General features: G+C 41.2%; 1 protein-coding gene across 1 annotated transcript; it reads left to right on the top strand.

The window, feature by feature from the left end:
* The first annotated feature begins 3030 nt into the window (after window positions 1-3030).
* hspa13.L (heat shock protein family A (Hsp70) member 13 L homeolog) lies at window positions 3031-11122 on the top strand. The gene is made up of 5 exons (XM_018245997.2): window positions 3031-3201; window positions 5596-5936; window positions 7731-7944; window positions 8701-8868; window positions 10155-11122. The coding sequence occupies exons 1-5, from the start codon at window positions 3177-3179 to the stop codon at window positions 10841-10843; spliced, it is 1437 nt and encodes a 478-aa protein (XP_018101486.1). The 5' UTR covers window positions 3031-3176; the 3' UTR covers window positions 10844-11122.
* The last annotated feature ends 7883 nt before the right edge of the window (window positions 11123-19005 follow it).

The following is a 19005-nucleotide window of genomic DNA, read 5'->3' as shown; positions in this document are numbered from 1 at the left end:
TCACTCTCGATATTATACTAAAAGTTATCTCAACTCTTTTTTACATCTATCATAATATTGCTTTTGAAAGCAACTTTGCCATAAAGTTATTTGCACGCTGCTTTTATATTACCTGTCTGATGCCCCATGTTCCTGTATGAGGGGGCTGACATATTTGTGCAGCAGTCCATGAGCATTAGAAACTGAGGCTGAGATGGGGCAGTCATGTTGGCAGGCTGTTGTCTGGTTTAGAAATGTCAACTAACACTTACGAAAACAAACTTCTCAGCAAAAAACGATCAACATGCACTATAGGTAACATTTAATGTGCATTCGTATTTTATTTTTAAATTTTTTTTTAGTGTCAGTATCACTTTAAGAGACTGCTAGTTCCCCAGACTGGAGAAGCAGGCATAGCTAAGTGAAATTCCGCCACTCTCCATTCATTTCTATGGGATTTTGAAAGGCGTATTTAGGGTGAACTTTCACCAATTGATAAATACTATTCTAAAAATCCCATAGCAATCCTGCTTCTAAGAACAGCCTTCTATAGCCTTTGATGAGTGTCTGGATTCTGGATGGTGGTATTTTTGACCATTCGTTCATACAAAATCTCTCTGGTTCAGTTAAATTTGATGGCTACTGAGCATGGACAGTCTGCTTCAAATCATCCCATAGATTTTCCATGATATTCAAGTCGGGGGACTGATGGCCATTCCAGAATAATGTACTTCTCCCTCTGCATAAATGTCTTTGTAGATTTCCAAGTGTGTTTAGGGCCATTGTCTTGTTGGAATATCCAACCCCCGTGTAACTTCAACTTTGTGAATGATGCTTGAACATTATCCTGAAGAATTTGTTGATATTGGGTTGAATTCATCTGACCCTCGACTTTAACAATGGTCCCAGTCCCTGAACTAGTCACACAGCCCCACAGCATGATGGGACCTCCACCAAATTTGACAATAAATAGCAGGTGTTTTTCTTGGAATGCGATGTTCTTCTCCCGCCTTGCAAAGTGCTTTTTGTTATGATCAAATAACTCAATTTTTTGCACAGCCAGTTTTTCACATTTAATTTAATTTCATACAGCTGAATACTGCTTCACTAAAAATCTTTGTTCGGAAAACACCCCAGTACTCAGATGTTAATGGGAAATTAAAGACTGTTATCTTTTTTTTGTTGAAAGTAGAGTCAATTATTATGCTGGCTGAGAGGGGTTCCCAAACTTTTTCATAAGACTGTATATTTACCATAAAATGTGGAGTCGAAGGATCTATGTGCCGACTCCACAGTCCTGGAAGCAGGTGGTTTTTTCCTGATGATGGGATCTCTACAAGAGGCACTGTGAAAATGTGGATGTGGGATCCTTTGTTCCTGCGGAAATATTGTTGTTACAAATCAGTGAAATGGTTAACTATTGGCTGCAAAACTTTCCCTTTTGTGAAGCAGGGGACCCCATGCTAGCACTGGCCTTCACCAACACTCATTTGGGCCCCAGAACTTTTTTTGGCGTTACCGAGTACTCACACCACTTCCTGAAATCAGACAAAAATGTAACAGCCACATAATGACTAATATAAGCAATAACTACTGTGTTCAAAAACAGGCAAATGTTTTGGACAGGCAGCAAGAAAACAGCCAAGGGCAGATAGTTTGAAAACTGGCTGTTGCAGTGAGAGGAGGGGCAGAAGCCAGCCCTTAACTAAACACCACACACTTGCACTCTCACATTACACCTGACAGATATTTATTAAATGGGTGGTTCACCTTTTAGTATGTTATAGAATGGCCAATTCTAAGCAACTTTTCAGTTGGTCTTTATTAATTATTTTGAATAGTTTTGAACTATTTGCCTTCTTCTTTTGACTCTTTCCAACTTCGAAATGGGGGTCACTGACCCCATCTGAAAACAAATGCTCTGTAAGACTACAAATGTATTGTTATTGCTACTTTTTATTACTCGTTTTTTTTTTTCAGGCCCTCTCCTATTTATATCCCAGTCTCTTATTTAAAACTAGGATAATAGAAGGATGGAATAAACCGCTTCGGAGGCAGTCACTTCAAACTGCAAGTGCTTTCTTTATGTAGCAGCGCAAACACTACATGGCTCTGACCCGAAACATGTAGTGTTTGCACTGCTAAATAAAGAAAGCACTTGCAGTTTGAAATTACTAGGGATGCACCGAATCCAGGATTCGGTTCGGTATTCGCCATTTTCAGCAGGATTCTGCGGAATCCTTGAGCCTGGCCGAACCGAATCCTTAAAATCATGTGACTTTTATTGACAAAACGTGGAAGTAGAATTTTTTTTAGCAGCTCACTTTGTGTGTCCCCCTCGCTGATTTGCATATGCAAATCAGTGTTCGGATTCAGTTCGGTATTCGGCTGAATCTATCACGAAGGATCCGGGAGTTCGGCCGAATCCAAACAAGTGGAGGATCCCTACGGATTACCTTGGGAGTGTGACAGAAACTCCAGGAAATTTTGCAGCCGTAAAGTACCTTGAAAACATACGCCGGCCCCTAAAAACGTTGTCTTACCTCTTATTTAAACCTGTGCCTGGTTGCTAGGGGAATTTGGACACTGCAAACTGGAGAGCTGCCGAGTTATAAAAGGAAATAACTCAAAAACCACAATGAATACAGAAATGAAAACCATTTGCAAATTGTCTCAGAATAACACTCTCTAGAACACACTAAAAGTTAATGTAAACCCTTATAAGGACCCCCAGCTGGTGCCTAGAACATCCGGGACACTTAGAAACCATAAAACACAGAAACAGTGGAAAAAAAGCATTGGTGTGTTTAGGGACTACCTGGTGACTGTTCCACCAGCCTTCTTACAGCAACAAGACACTCTCTTATCCAACCCTAACAATCATACCCACGTACATTACGCGCCACAATAACAGGAAATGGAAAAAGGGAACGCATGCGCACTAAGACATTTGCGCTGTAGCGTCACACGCGGAAGTGCTGCTGTTTCTAAGTGGGCCATAGAACAGCGCCTGCGCACATCACCCACGAAACTAAGGCGCATGCGCAGAGGCTCTAGCGTAAGGCAGAGTCATCATTGAATAGAGTGTGAGTGTGGGACACACAGGAAGTGGCCGGGGACCGGCTTGTGAAGAGGAAGAGAAAGGTCCTGTCCGCTCTGTGCGACACTGAAGTGAAGACAAACAGCAGCTGGCAGGGATGGCCGGGGAGATGACGATTCTGGGTGAGCGCTACGTACTCCCGCTGTTCTACTGCCTTGTGACTCGTTAGCTGATGTCTGTCTGGGGATGATGGGATTTGTAGTTTAGGGAAAGGCACGAGTCGGCCAGTTGTTCCTTATTTGTGGTTTCTAAGAAGCAGATGTAAGGCTGGTGATTGGCAGCTGTGAGGGGTACAGGGCAGAGAGGCAGGGGCTGTTGTAGTGAGAGTGTTAGTTGAACTGTATGCCTCTGTACAATACATCCAAGAACCCCTTATATGTTTGTGTGTGTCACATGTGTGCAATAATAATGGATCCCCTAACTGTCAGATCTGTATTACAGAAATGAGACAGTGTCCCAAATTGTAAGTCCCAGATACTGTGAGACCTCCTTTATTGTGCAGGCTGGTATGGGACCTATTATCCAGAATGCTCAGGACCGAGGTTTTTCCCCCCGGATAACAGATCTTTCCATAATTTGGATCTTCATACCATAAGATTAGCGGATCTGCAGCTGGGGGGTTGCCATGTATGTGTTCCTAATAACACGCCGTCTCTGGATCTTGACACCAGTCAGTCAAAGGGTTAATTATGCCAGTGGCACTTGTATAAATAATACATTTTTTTTTTTTATTACTTTGCCCCAAACAATGATTGTTCTTATAAAAGCGTTACAAAAGCCTTTCCAAAGCCTGTTATGTGGCCTGATAAAGGCAATTTACTATTATATTGTACATAACAGCTGCTGGAGAACAGGAAGTTCTGGTGGGATGTTGTCACAGGCAAATAATACAAATGTACTGGGCCCCAGGCAGTGTCGGACTGAGATACCAGGAAAACTCCCGGTGGGCCCAGTCAGTGGAACCTTTTGCTTATAATTTGGCCTATTTCATGGTCATTCCCTATTTCTTTATGGGGAAAAAATTCTTAATAATGGAAGAATGTAGTAAATAGAAAAGACTAGGAGAATAAAGAGGTTGAGTGAGGAAGAGGAATAATGGTTTGGAAAGTAGGGCCCCTGGCATCCCAGTCCAACACTGGCCCCAGGGCAGGCAGTGCTCCAGTACCACGCGCGATCTCGCCTGTACCACGCGCGATCTCGCCTGTACCACGCGCGATCTCGCCTGTACCACGCGCGATCTCGCCTGTACCACGCGCGATCTCGCCTGTACCACGCGCGATCTCGCCTGTACCACGCGCGATCTCGCCTGTACCACGCGCGATCTCGCCTGTACCACGCGCGATCTCGCCTGTACCACGCGCGATCTCGCCTGTACCACGCGCGATCTCGCCTGTACACGCGCGATCTCGCCTGTACCACGCGCGATCTCGCCTGTACCACGCGCGATCTCGCCTGTACCACGCGCGATCTCGCCTGTACCACGCGCGATCTCGCCTGTACCACGCGCGATCTCGCCTGTACCACGCGCGATCTCGCCTGTACCACGCGCGATCTCGCCTGTACCACGCGCGATCTCGCCTGTATTTAAAAGAAGCTTAAAAGGCACAGCACTCAATTCTACATGCTGGGACCAAAGCATATGGGTGGTTAGAATGTGTAGTATCATGAAGCCTCAGTGGGCTGTTGGGGGGGCTGCCTAAAATTGATTGACTGATGCATAAGTTACACATCTGTAACTTTATTGTTTGGTTTTCGAAGGAACCAAAAATTTACAGTTTTCCTGGATTTTCTATAATAAGTGCTGTCCTATTTTTTCACTTAGTGGGCCAGTTGCTGTTCTACAACATTATACAGGTATGGGACCTATTATCCAGAATAGTCGGGACTGGGGGTTCTCGGGATAACAGATCTTTCCGTAATTTGATCATCATACCTTAAGTCTAACAGAAAATCATGGAAATATTAAATTAACCCAATAGGCTGGATTTTAATACAGATTATAATTATATCTTAGTTGGGATCAAGTACAAGGTATTGTTTTATTATTACAGAGAAAAAGGTAATCGTTTTAAAAAATATTGATTATTTGGATAAAATGGAGTCTATGGGAGACGGCCTTTCCATAATGGAGATGTTCACCTGTACTCCAAATTAAAGGGATGAACTGTATGTGTAAACAATGATGTCAAATTCAGCTCATAGACAGACAAGAGGCTATAAAAAAATGGCCACCAATCAAGATCTGGCCATCTCACCCGATCTCAGCCTTGATCTAAAAGTTATTGCCTTATAAAGACTAACCATTTTTGCTACTTAATTAGACGTTTTTCGTTATATAAAACAAAATAAAACACTTATTCAGATAAGCAGGAGTTTTGTGCAGTACATTCTGCCAGTATGTTTTACTAAGCACAATAAATTATAATAAATTATATTGGTATTCCTTGTGCAGCACCAGTGAGCTTGGTTATTCAATGAATGATTTATATATTTTTTTTTTTATCTTGTCATCCTAGGTTCCGCAATTTTGGCTCTGCTACTAGCGGGTTATTTGGCACAGCAGTATTTGCCTATGCCCACTCCGAGAGTGATCGGCATAGACCTTGGGACGACATATTGTTCTGTCGGAGTGTTTCACCCAGGGACGGGTGAAATTAAAGTCATCACAGACGAGAACGGGCATCAGAGCATACCAAGTATTGTGTCCTTTACTGAAAAGGATGTCTTTGTGGGATACGACGGCTTGGAACTCGCTGATGCCAATCCTCACAATACCATCTATGATGCCAAAAGATTTATTGGAAAAATCTTTACCCCCGAGGAGTTAGAAAAGGAAAGCGTGAGGTATCAGTTCAAGGTAAGATGTAACCACTATCTGTCGTAGATTTAAAGGGATTCTGTCATGATTTTTATTTCTACTTACTCTGCAAATAATTCACTCTACAATCTAAAATTTCATTCCTGAACCAACAAAAGTATATTTATTTATGTATGATATTGGTGTGTAGGCGCCATCTCAGGTCATTTTGCCTGGTCATGTGCTTTCAGAAAGAGCCAGCAATTAGGATGCAATTGCTTTCTGGCAGGCTGTGTTTCTCCTACTCAATGTAACTGAATGTGTCGCAGTGGGACTTGGATTTTATTATTCAGCGATGTTCTAATATCTACCAAGCAGCTGTTATCTTGTGTTAGGGAGCTGCTATCTGCTTACCTTCCCACTGTTCTGTTGTTAGGCTGCTGGGGGGACAGAATGGGAAACACCCAAGAGTGCCAGTACAGGTATGGGACCTGTTATCCAGAATGCTCAGGACCTGGGGTTTTCCGGATAACGAATCTTTCTGTAATTTAGATTTTCATACCTCAAGTCCAATAGAAAATCATGTCCACATTAAATAAACCCAATAGGCTGGTTTTGCTTCCAATAAGGGATTAAAGGGGTTGTTCACCTTTCAAACCGTTTCAGTTGTTTTCAGATTGTTCCCCATAAATAAAGACTTTTTTCAATTACTTTACATATTTTATAATTTACTGTATTTCCAAAATCTAAGTTTAAAGTTGAATTTTCCTGTCTGTGGTGTTTGAGTCTGACAGCTCAGTAACTCAGGCGCAGACTCTAAACTCTAACAATTTTGCAACATTTAGTTGATCCATTTCTCAGCATTTTTTCTGGAGTATTAGCAACTATTGTATCAATTCTAACAGCTGCCTGTAATGAAACCCAGAGATTCTGCTCAGCAGGGACAAAGATAAGAAATGTATCAACTAAATGTATCAATTTAGAACAGTTCACAGAGTCGACGACCCCCCCCCCTCCCAGAGCTGCTTTAGAAGTTAAAAAAACTAGTTGTTTGAAGATGAACAACCTCTTTAATTATATCTTTGTTGGGATCAAGTACAAGGTAACATTTGGATTATTTCATTATAATGGAGTCTACGGGAGACGGCCTTTCCGTAATTCAGAGCTTTCTGGATAATGGTTTTCCGGACAATGGATCCCATACCTGTGCTAATGCTTTTCAGCCTGTAGATACTGTAGTGATCAGGGCTTAGAAATCACGGGGCCCCGTACAACAAAATTTTTGGGGCCCCCTGGGCCCCGTCTACTCACGCCCAAGCCCCACCCCATATCTCTACCCACTCAACATCACAGTTATTTTTTTTTTAAACATTGGTGGCAGGGGCCTATAGAATAATCAAATAATACATTGGTCGCCAAGGGATTAAAAAAAAAAAAACACAAATTGGTGTTCAGTAGAATTGAACTCAAGGCTTCAGAACTTCGCCTTCTTTCATGACTTCGGGTATTTTCGCCACTTCAGGACTTCAATTTCGGCTGTTTTCGTGACTTCTGGTCTTTTCGCCAATTCGGGGCTTCGGCTGTTTTCGTGACTTTGGATCTTTTCGCAGGCTTCGGCTTTTTGGCACTTCCGCATTCGGCAACCTGCGAAATGGCTGCACGGCTCTGGCGCTCGTTAGGGGGGCCCGGTTCTTTTAAAAATGCAGCACTGCTGGGCCCCCCTTCAGGCCCGGGACACTTGTTCCCCCTGTCCCCCCCTGATGGCGCCCTGGTAGTGATGCCAGCACTGTATTAGTGTAGATTGTAATTGTGTATATGATACTAAGAAGTCTTTTCTGTACATTATGGTTACAGGTCTTGAATCGCAATGGTGATGTGTTCTTTTCTGTAACAACCAATGAGACATTTGCGGTAACACCAGAATACATCGGCTCCCAGCTGCTGCTGAAACTAAAGAAAATGGCAGAAGACTACCTCGGCCTACCAGTTTCCAAGGCAGTTATCTCTGTGCCGGCTGAGTTTGATGAGCGACAGCGCAACTACACTGTAAAGGCTGCTAACCTTGCTGGTGAGAGGGCTTTCTTGTTTTAGAGGGATTCTAAAGGCCCCCATACACAGGCAGATATAAGATGCTGACAGATTAAGTTGACAGTTTATTGCCCAGTATATGGGGCCCTCCTACAGGCTTCCCCTGATCGATATGTGGCCAAAAGTCTGGCAGATGTTGATTGACCATGCTTAAAAATCCCGTTGGATCGAGGGCCGCATCAGTTCGTTGATACAGTCCTCGATCCGACCACCTGTTTTCTTTGATCCTTGGGCCCTCAATCGGGTCAGCCCAATATCTCCCACCTCAAGGTAGGCATATCGGCGAGAGATCTCTCCATATGTATGGCCAGCTTAAGGGACACTACTGAAGAAAAATATTTAATAGATAGTGGTTAAAGGAGAGGGAAAGGCTAACATTAAGTCAGCTTGATTAGAAAGGTCTATATAAATACACCAGTAGTTTTAAAAAAAACTCACATGAATTCGAAATTCGACCCTTGATAAATGTGCCTCTAATTGTTAAACAGATTCTGCTTCATTACCAATTACTGCTAGAAATGTCTTTTAAACCACTGAAAGAGTACACAGAATCACGTTTGTTTCGTTATGCACTAAATCGGTTTTGAGTGAAGGGGCCCTATAACTCATATCTTAGCTTTGAATTACTAATTTTGTTTCCTTATTTTTTGTGTAATATATTTTCTTTGTTAACATCTGTTTAATGAATAATCTAGCAAAGCAGTATTAATGTACACAGTATCATTTTTATTTTCAGGTCTAGATATCCTGCGAGTTATCAACGAACCCACGGCAGCAGCAATGGCTTATGGGCTGCACAAGGTTGACGTCTTTAATGTCCTTGTTGTGGATTTAGGAGGAGGCACTTTGGATGTTTCTCTGTTGAATAAACAAGGGGGGATGTTTCTGACAAGGGCTATGGCAGGTAAGTTAAAATGTGGTTATAAGGAAATCTTTAGCAGAGATGGTCCTACATTTATTTAACCTCAAATACCAAGTGACGGGCATTTCTTAAACTGAGGCCACACACATTCATGACTTAGTCACTTAATGATTCAATAAAGCCTCACTTGATATTTATCCTTTCTATTTGTCTCCTGATTTGCTGTTCCCTTTCTTTTGGAGACTTTTTTTTTTTTTGTTGCATACTGTAAATTCATAAATCCAAGTATGGGGATACAAACACCTGAATAGGTTTTGTATGTTGAGAATAATAACCAAAGTTTGAATATCATGCAATATATTCTTTCTTTTTTAATAGCTTTTTGGATAGTACAAACCCTGTACACACCAATAAGGGATATCGATATTAAGGCAACAAAAAAAAAAACGATTTTCAAACCAACCAGTTTAGGAAAACTATACCCCCAAAATGAATACTTAATGAATACTTAAGCAACCGATTATATTAGGTGGCATATTAAAGAATCTTACCAAACTGGTCTAAATATTTAAGTAAATATTGTCCTTTTACATCTCTTGCCTTGAGCCACCATTTTGTGATGGTCTGTGTGCTGCCTCAGAGATCACTTGACCAGAAATACTGCAGCTCTAACTGTAACAGGAAGAAGTGTGGAAGCAAAAGACACAACTCTGTCTGTTAATTGGCTCAAGTGACCTAACATGTATGATTTGTTTGGTATGTTTGTGTGCACAGTGAATCATACTCCCATTATTTTTTAAAATGGCAATTTTCTATTTATGATTACCCAATGGCAAGTATATTATTATGAAAATGGTTTATTTACATGAAGCAGGATTTTACAAATGAGCTGTTTTATGCAATATCTTTTTATAGAGACCTACATTGTTTGGGGGGCAAAGTTCTCCTTTAATTAAACTTTACAATAATTTTTTTTTCAGTAAGACACCACGCTACACAGCACATACTCCACAACTACTTAAACCTCTCTAAGGGAGTATTTCCCCAGTTAATATTCATTTCCCCACCTCCAGCCTATACAATTCTTCTGAATAAAATCTTACTTAGTATGGCAGACATTGATGTGGTTGGAACAAGGAAGTGGTTAAACTGATTGTTGCATGATACCACCAGCTACTCCCATAGGAAGTGTAGTTCCCATACATCTGAATAGGAACATAGTGTGGCCTGCAGACTGTCCAGAGCACCAAGGGGGTTGAAATGCGTATGATACAGCTCTAAAACTTTTTCAGCCTTTTCTAATTTATTTTTCTATAATCGTAATTTAGGCAACAACAAACTGGGAGGACAGGACTTCAATCAACGACTTCTACAGTATCTGTATGACAAAATATACACCCGTTATGGGTCTGTGCCATCGCAGAAAGAAGAAATCCACAGGCTCCGACAAGCTGTAGAAGCAATAAAATTAAACCTTACTTTCCATAATTCATCGTGGGTGCGTATGCCTTTAACTCTAGCCTCAAAGCATCCACATTCTTCAAAGCCTGATATGATGATTCCAGAGCAGTTTTCAGAAAATACTGGGGACATCCACCCCAAACCAGCACACTTGGGTGACGGTTCCAGTAGTTCTCAACCCCAAATCCAAAAGAAGGACCCCATTTTGGAAAAGGTTTATTTCGAGATAGAGATAACCCGCCGTATCTTCGAAGCTTTGAATGAGGATCTCATTCAGAAGATTTTAATCCCTGTTGAGGAAGTGTTAAAAGAAGGTCACGTCCTTAAAGAAGAAGTTGATGAAATTGTATTGGTTGGTGGCTCTACCCGAATACCCCGCATCCGCCAAGTAATCCGGGACTTCTTCGGCAAAGAGCCGAACACGTCGGTAGATCCAGATCTGGCAGTAGTGATTGGAGTGGCCATACAAGCCGGCATCATGGGAGGTTCTTGGCCTCTCCAAGTCAGCGCAATAGAAATTCCAAATAGACATCTACGGAAAAGTAACTTCAACTGAAATATGTGCACAGTAATAGCCTATTCTGTCAGTTCATTCCGTGCAGTTCAAAATATGTATTTAAAAGATGCTAATAATATATGTATATATATACAGTATATAAATATATATATTATATACAGCCTTTGTATTTTCTGTCCACCTCTACAAACACAGAAGAATTTTTAATGGACAAAGGAAAAAAAAAATATTTGTATTTTTCCTGTACTGGACTACAAAAAAAAAAGGTTTATTTATAAAATATACGGACACTGCCGATGGACTTGGCTTTTATCTGCATATTCGTTTCTGTGGCACCTTGTCTACAGATCTCCCATGGCTGCATATCAGACTTTTACATGTCTGCACTTTCTTTGTGTTACACTGTATATGGAGATACTTTGGGGTGCACCAAATCCATAATTTCTGGATCCAACCTGATATTGAATCCCCCACAAAATAATTCAGATGAAAAAAAAAAAGAAAGATGTTGCCTTCGGATGTTCAGAACTTTAAAGTCATGTGACTTTTTAAAGGAGAATTCAACCCGTAATAAAAAAAACCCTCCCCCTACCCTGGGTAGACCCCCCTTACTCCTCCCCCCCAGCCTACCTTTCCCCCCGGGCAAATGCCCCTAATTTTTTACTCACTCCTCCGTGCAGATTCAGGCCTCGGAGTTCACAGCAGCCATCTTCTTTGTGTATAGACGGCATTTTTGGCGCAGTTAGAGTAAATTTCCGGTCCCTAACGAAATGCTTCAGAAATTAACGTGACTTTTGGGGCATGTGCAGTTGTTTGGGACTGGAAATTTACGCCAACTGCGCATGCGCCGAAAATGCCATCAATACACAAGGATTACTGGAGAAGAAGAAGATGGCTGCTGTGAACTCGGAGGCCAGAATCTGCACGGAGGGGTGAGTAAAAAAATTAGGGGCATTTGCCCGGGGGGGGGGGAGTATCGCAGGTAGGCTGGGGGGGAGGAGGGAGGGGAAGGGGGGTACCCCAGGGTAGGGGGAGGGTTTTTTTTTTTTTATTACAGGTTGAATTCTCCTTTAAGGGTTCTGATTTGGTTCGACTGAATCTTGGATTCCATTCATCTGTGAAAATAAAGGGGGTGCTTGCTTTTAGTGTTCTGTAGCCAATTCCCAACTAAATTGGGAATCTTTTCCTTTGCCCAAGCACTATCATTCTTTTTTTTAACGTTTAGTAATAACAATAGGGGAAATGTCATTGTTTTTAAAGTGGGAATCAAACAGGGCACATTTTGTCACAGGTTCCTTCCCATTCTGATCAATGGGAAAAACATCCATTCCACTTCCCAAACGGTGTATCTGTCACTGGTGGGTCTCGTACGTCCCTTTCACTCCGTTTGTAACAGTATATTGTATATATTATAATGTATATCAGGCTTTCAAAAAATGTATATTTGGTCAAGAATGCTCAAGAAGCCAATATTAAAGGGGTTATTCACCTTTGAGTTAACTTCTAGTATGATGTAGAGAGTGATAGTCTGAGACAATTTGCAGTTAGTTTTAATTTTTTTTTATTATTTGTGTTTTTTGTTATTTAGCTTTTTATTCAGCAGCTCTCCAGTTTCCAGTTTCAGTCCAAATTCCCCTAGCAACCATGCATCATTTTGAGTAATAGACTGGAATATGAATAGGAAAGGCCTGAATAAAAAGATGAGTAATAAAAAGTAGCAATAACAATAAATGTGTAGCTGCACAGAGCATTTGTTTTTTTAGATGGGGTCGGTGACCCCTATTTGAAAGCTGGAACGAGTCAGATGAAAAGGGCAAATAAAGAAAAAAACTATAAATTATGAAGACCAATTGAAAATTGCTTATAATTAGCCAGTCTATAACATACTAAAAGTTAACTTCAAGGTGAACCACCCCTTTAAGCCTTTGCAACAATCCATGGAAGGAAAGTTCCTTTAAACGAATTCAGCTATATGGGCAAACTGCTTTAGTGCAGGTATCTGAAGCTTTCGCATTTGTGCCAGAGAGAGGAAAGAAATGTTCGGTTTCCAATGGAAATGTGTCTTTGTAGGCTACACAACATGTTTTGTAATTTACATTGTTATTTAACAAATGGTTCAAGGGACCTCCGCCATTGACTTCTACATGACGTTGACAGGTTTTAGCTGGAGTATTTTCAGATTCAAGCTATTTCCAGCTTCGGAGTATATTAAATATCAAAAATGTGCGGTTTTTTTTTAACCCAAAAAAACTATATTTGACTGAATAAAAAAAAAAATAACTTTTTTGGGTAAAAATCAACTCGACCATTGATAAATAACCCCCTAGATGTATAAACCATGGAATGTGGGGGGAAATCACCAAAGCAACCGCTAGTGATTAGGGACGGGTGAATTTTTTTGCCTCGTTTCGCCGAAAAAATGACGCCCATAGACTTGTATGGCGGCGTTCGTCCAAAAAAAAAAGACGTGCGTCAAAACAATTTCCCCGGGCGACAAAATTTTTTTGACGCCGATAGACTTTAATGGGCGTCTGCGACGTTTCGCCGGCGGCGAATTTTTGGCGAAACGAAACGGGTCAGATTTGCCCATCCCTACTTGTGATATCAAAAGGCAGGGATAGTTTACAATACAAATAACTATTAGTGATGGACAAATTTGCGCCGTTTCGCTTCGACGAAAAATTTGCGAAACGGGCGTTTTTCAGAAAAAAAAATTTGACGCCGGCGAATTTGTGCCGCAAATTTTCTCAGGCGTTTCGCAAATTTATTCGCTGGTGGCGAATCATGCGAATTCGCGCCTGGCGAATAAATTCGCCCATCACTAATAACTATGAATGGCCAGTAGCCATATGCTTCCTAAATTATGCCCAAACCCCCTTCAGGTGCTACTGACTCTGGGAAGTAGCAGACCTGCCATATTATAGTCCTGCAACGGGTTGGGTACCTGCGGGTTACCCGCAAAGAAAGCAGGTGCCCTGCGGAATGAGGGGAGGATTTTCAGGTGCGGGTATACCCACGGAGTTGCGGTTCTGCGGGTCGGGTTGCAGGTCTCATCTGAATTTCTTATCTTATGTAAAATTTTTATATTTTACTCCTTTTAAAGTTTTACAAAACATGTTTCTGTCCCCACCCACTTTTGATGATGTCACTTCCGTTTTGCAGCACCATCACTTCCTGTTTGATGGTGGTCGGTGGATTGCGGGTCGGTTGCGGGTAAGGCAGTTGCAGGTCGGGTAGTGGATCAAAGTGGGTAAATATGCGAGTTCGGGTCAAGTCCAGGTCTTAGAAATTGGTTCTGCGCAGGACTCTATGCCATCTTCCACAATAAACTAAACTGTAGGCTTTACTTGTCCTTTAAATAGTCGAGGTTGTGGCCATGAATTGCATAATTGACGGTGTATAAGTGTATAATGCTTCTTGAAAGCTTCTCAGCAGCACACGTCTCAACCTCAGCACAGTGTTCAAACGGCAAAGTATTTTTCACGTATAATTGGCTAATTAGAAACTGCAGTATTAATGTTTTTTACACGTACTTTTGGTGTCCGCACAACATGAAATTGACTCACATTGAGTATCATTTGCTTATGAATATTTACTTGCTTTGCAATGTGACAGTGATGACTGTAAGACCTGAAGGAGTTACTGGACATTTTACAGAAATAAATACATTTTAACAATGTTCTTTTTGGTTTTTTTCACTACATTTTTCACACAATCTGTAGCTGTTCAGCCCAAAAATTACTTTACGCGGGATTTGTAAACCAAAAAACGAATAGAGATAAAAAGAAAAAGTTTATTAATCCGAGTCATATGATAAAGTTTGGGAACCTGTCTTATAGAGTTTTGTTTATCATTGGCTGAGCTTTCAAGTAGCAACTTCCTTTTAATATATAACATGCCTTATGGAAACAGTAGTATTTCAGCAGTGACATAAAGTTTATTGGATTAACAGAAAATATACAATATGCATCATAACAAAATTAGACAGGTGCATGGATTTGGGCACCTCAACAGAGATAAGGGATGCACCAAATCCACTATTTTGGATTCGGCCGAACCCTTTGTGAAAGATTCGGCCGAATACCGAATCCGAACCCTAATTTGCATATACAAATTAGGGGTGGGAAGGGAAAACATTTTTTACTTCCTTGTTTTCTGACAAAAAGTCACGTGATTTCCCTCCCCGCCCCTAATTTGCATATGCAAATTAGGGTTTGGATTCGGTTCGGCCTGCATCCCTAACAGAGATATTACATCAATACTTAGTTGAGCTCCTTTTGCAAATGTAACAGCCTCTAGATGCCTCCTATAGCCTTTGATGACTGTCTGGATGTGGGTATTTTTTGACCATTCGTCCATACAAAATCTCTCCAGTTCAGTTAAATTTGATGGCTGCCGAGCATGGACAGTCTACTTCAAATCATCCCATAGATTTTCCATGATATTCAAGTCGGGGGAGTATGACGGCCATTCCAGAATAATGTACTTCTCCCTCTGCATAAATGTCTTTGTAGATTTCCAAGTGTGTTTAGGGTCATTGTCTTGTTGGAATATCCAACCCCTGTGTAACTACAACTTTGTGACTGATGCTTGAACATTATCCTGAAGAATTTGTTGATATTGGGTTCATCCGAACCCTCAACTTTAACAAGGGCCCCAGTCCCTGAACTAGTCACACAGCCCCACAGCATGATGGGACCTCCACCAAATTTGACAGTAGGTAGCAGGTGTTTTTCTTATAACCAAATAACTTCATTTTTGTCTCATCAGTTCAAAGCACTTTGTTCCAAAATGACTGTGTCTTGTCTAATGAGCTTTTGCATAAAACAAGCGACTTTGTGGTGTGAGTGCAAAAAGAGCTTCTTTCTCATCACCCTGCCTTAAAGATGTTCTTTGTGCAAATTGCGCTGAATTGTAGAACGATGTACAGATACACCATCTGCAGCAAGATTTTCTTGCATGTCTTTGAAGGTGATCTTTGGGTTGTCTGTAACCATTCTCACAATCCTCCACACATGTCGCTCCTGTATTTTTCTTGGCCTTCCAGACCTGAGTTTTACAGCAACTGTGCCTGTGGCCTTCCATTTCCTGATTACATTCCTTACAGTTGAAACTGACAGTTTAAAAACGGTACACATTATTTAATTAAAGTATATTGGAGATATGTTTCTTTTTCATTAAAGAAAGTAAATATGGGATTTTATTTTTTTTCTTTACATCCCATTTAATGTGCAGTTAGGAGGGAACTAGGCAGACTCCTGGATAATACTGCAATAACTTAATGTTGTAAAGTACAGCAACTTGTCATACTATCAGCTCCAGGTGCAGAACCTAGAAATGTACAGGAGATTTTTTATTGAATTAGCCAAACTCAAATCCAACCTAGAGGAAGACCAATGAACAACGATACCAAGGGGAAGAAAATCCTGCTAGGACCGAGTCCTACACAAGGACCATGCCCGCACTTTGACTGACCCCCAACCTGACCTTCTCACATCCCTATAGTGAGTGATGGACTGTGTATGCGTCTGCCCTGGGAAATTTGAAGATAATCCATGGCTTGGTATCCCTTTAACTGAGAGTATATAGAAAGTAAGTTTCTAGCAAGTATCTTGAATTGAGGCAGAAATGCACCGATGACTATCAATAAATACTCCTTGTTTCACTGTTTTATATAACTTACTCATCTGTATCCCCTAGACCCGTTTTAATTACGTGTTACCACACTGGTAGAGTTTTGAAATAGATACTCATTGTCAGTGGCGTAACTAGATGTTACTGGGCCCCATAGCAAATTCATTTTATGGCCCCCAACATAACCACTGATGGTATTTTTAGTAATACCATTTTTGACCTCGTGTAAGACAAAACTCAGTAAAGGAAAACCTTTAGTAATAGTCAGGCAATTTATTCTTACATAATACAACATAACAGTTTTGTCTGGGTAAGCTGTTGGAGTAACACACAGAATGTCAGCCAAGGACTTACCAAAGACCCACCTCTTGGTCCAGGCGTTATATAGCTTTCAGAAGGCATTTACAGTAATTGTGACAAGGGGTTCACGGAAATACCATACATGGTCTGGCGAGGAGACTTACTGGCATATATTTGTACATTCCTGTAAGATGTGCAGTTTTGCAACATAAGAGATTTCTGGTTCCAACTGTCCACAGCCTCGTAAACATCTGTTGGCTAAACATAGCCATTGTGGTACAGACAACTATTGAGCAACACTTCTGCAAAAGGGCAAACGAGACATGCTGACACTATGCTGACACTCTGGAATCTAAGTAACAGAGTGGGGATCATTTATTTGTATGGCCTAGTATAAACTATATGAGTGACCATTGTCCACAGTAGACCATTTAGCCCTTAAAGTCCATCCTGCCTTGGGCCCTATAGCGTTATGGTGTCATAGAGGGTGGGGGTGACAACTATCAACCCTCTGACACTAGCCATTCGTCCGTCTTAGGATTTAGACCGTTCCAGACATCAAATTTCACTGTCACCACAAGTTGCCCTTTTTTACCAATATATTTTGAAATTGCTCATTAATTAGGGCCTCATGGGGCCCCTATACCTCCTGGGCCCCCCTGCAGCCGCAGGGTCTGCTTCCTCTGTAGTTACGCCCCTGCTCATTGTATACAATCACCTATCTTTTATGATATGGACTTGGAAAGACTGATAACCAAGGAGTTGGAGAGCCATAGGTTACCTGAATATCCAGCTCCACCACATGTAAAGGTCCCATCAGAGCTGCAAGTGGCCTTCAGAAGATTTGATTATACACCTGAACAAACATCGGATGGAATGGAATGGATAGGAATGGACAGGGAAGGGTCAGTCATTATCCACAAAAGTCATATAATGTGAGCATGAGATGTGCATTCTCACCAAGTTCTGATTTATACGGCAACTGTTGCAATATTCTATATTTTGCAGATTATTTCAAGTAAGATCCAGCACCATGGTAAGAATTTTATACCAACAATTTCCATTTGATTCTGCCTTGCTTTTATCTGCCTTCTAGGTAGGTTGCAGTTACCCACCTGGGAAGATTTAAAGAAGAAGCTATTGTGGATGAATTCCATCTTTACCATTCCTGGGGTATGTAGATTTCCTTCATTCTTACACTGCCCCGGGCGTGACCTTCTGCTAGGGTTGCCACCTTTATTGTTTTGGGAAAACTTGCAGTGGGCGGACCAGGCGATGTTGGGGGGTGGGCCAGGTGACATTAGGGTGGGGCAGTGATGTCAGGGGTGGAATTGATCATGTAGGGGCGGGGCGTGTGATGTATGGGGAGGGGAATTTGAAAATCCGGACAGGCACTTTTCACCCAGGCAGCCCTTCCAAAAACCAGACAGTTGGCAAATCCTTCCTCCTGCCCAACCAAAACAGTTGTGTTTTTGTATAACAAGGGTAACCCTTTAACTGAGAGAATATCTATAAATGATATAACAACGTCCCCTACAAACATAACACAACACATCTACTGCCTTTTATCTATTAATCAGCTCATACATTTACTTGCCCTTTACATGTAATTCCTACTGTGATTCTGTTTTGCCGCTGTCAGATGGAGCTGCTGTGGTTAAAGGAAACCTTGTGCTACAAAGCTCTCTATGGATTCTGTATCAAGACAAAAGCTGCTAAGCACCACTGGGTTCTACTATCCAACCTATTCTAATACCGCTAATAACACTTTGAACATAATTTGCATTTTATGTATAAAAACATAATAAAATAGATGTGTACAAAAAGAGGCTGAACTGTGTATTTATTAGGGATCTTGGGTGGTAGTGAAGAATATGGTATTAAAAAAATATAAATCTGTTGCATTCCTACATAGTTATGAAATTGCCTGGGGTGTACCAATAGGGGATGCAGAAATTAGGTATGATGGATGGGGGCAGAAGACGGCATTATGGTATTTTCTAATGGCCACTTTAATTGTATACTGTATTTCCTATAAACTAAGCATGCTGGTCTTTGGCATCGTTATTATGACGCTGGTTTGACAGTTTTGACATGCGCATGATCTATACAGGGACAGAAATATACAAGTGGCTCAATTGTGCAGTCCAAGGTATTTTGTCAGAGATATTGACTAAAAACTAAATTGGGTAGTCCATGTTTTGTCAAAGATATGAAAGAGGTGAAAGGTGGTTCCCAAGACACATCACAACACATGTAACACTTGA

The sequence above is a fragment of the Xenopus laevis genome, chromosome 2L, assembly GCF_017654675.1.
Source record: "Xenopus laevis strain J_2021 chromosome 2L, Xenopus_laevis_v10.1, whole genome shotgun sequence".
Taxonomy (NCBI): domain Eukaryota; kingdom Metazoa; phylum Chordata; class Amphibia; order Anura; family Pipidae; genus Xenopus; species Xenopus laevis.
Note: the sequence above shows the minus strand (reverse complement) of the source record. Positions and strands in the feature narration are given on the sequence as shown.

Bases quoted from the DNA above. Each gene is read 5' to 3' on its own strand.
- hspa13.L (XM_018245997.2), top strand. From the start codon at position 3,177: ATGGCCGGGGAGATGACGATTCTGG. The intron at 3,202-5,595 runs GTGAGCGCTACG...TTGTCATCCTAG, and splicing joins CGGGGAGATGACGATTCTGG to GTTCCGCAATTTTGGCTCTG. The intron at 5,937-7,730 runs GTAAGATGTAAC...TTATGGTTACAG, and splicing joins GCGTGAGGTATCAGTTCAAG to GTCTTGAATCGCAATGGTGA.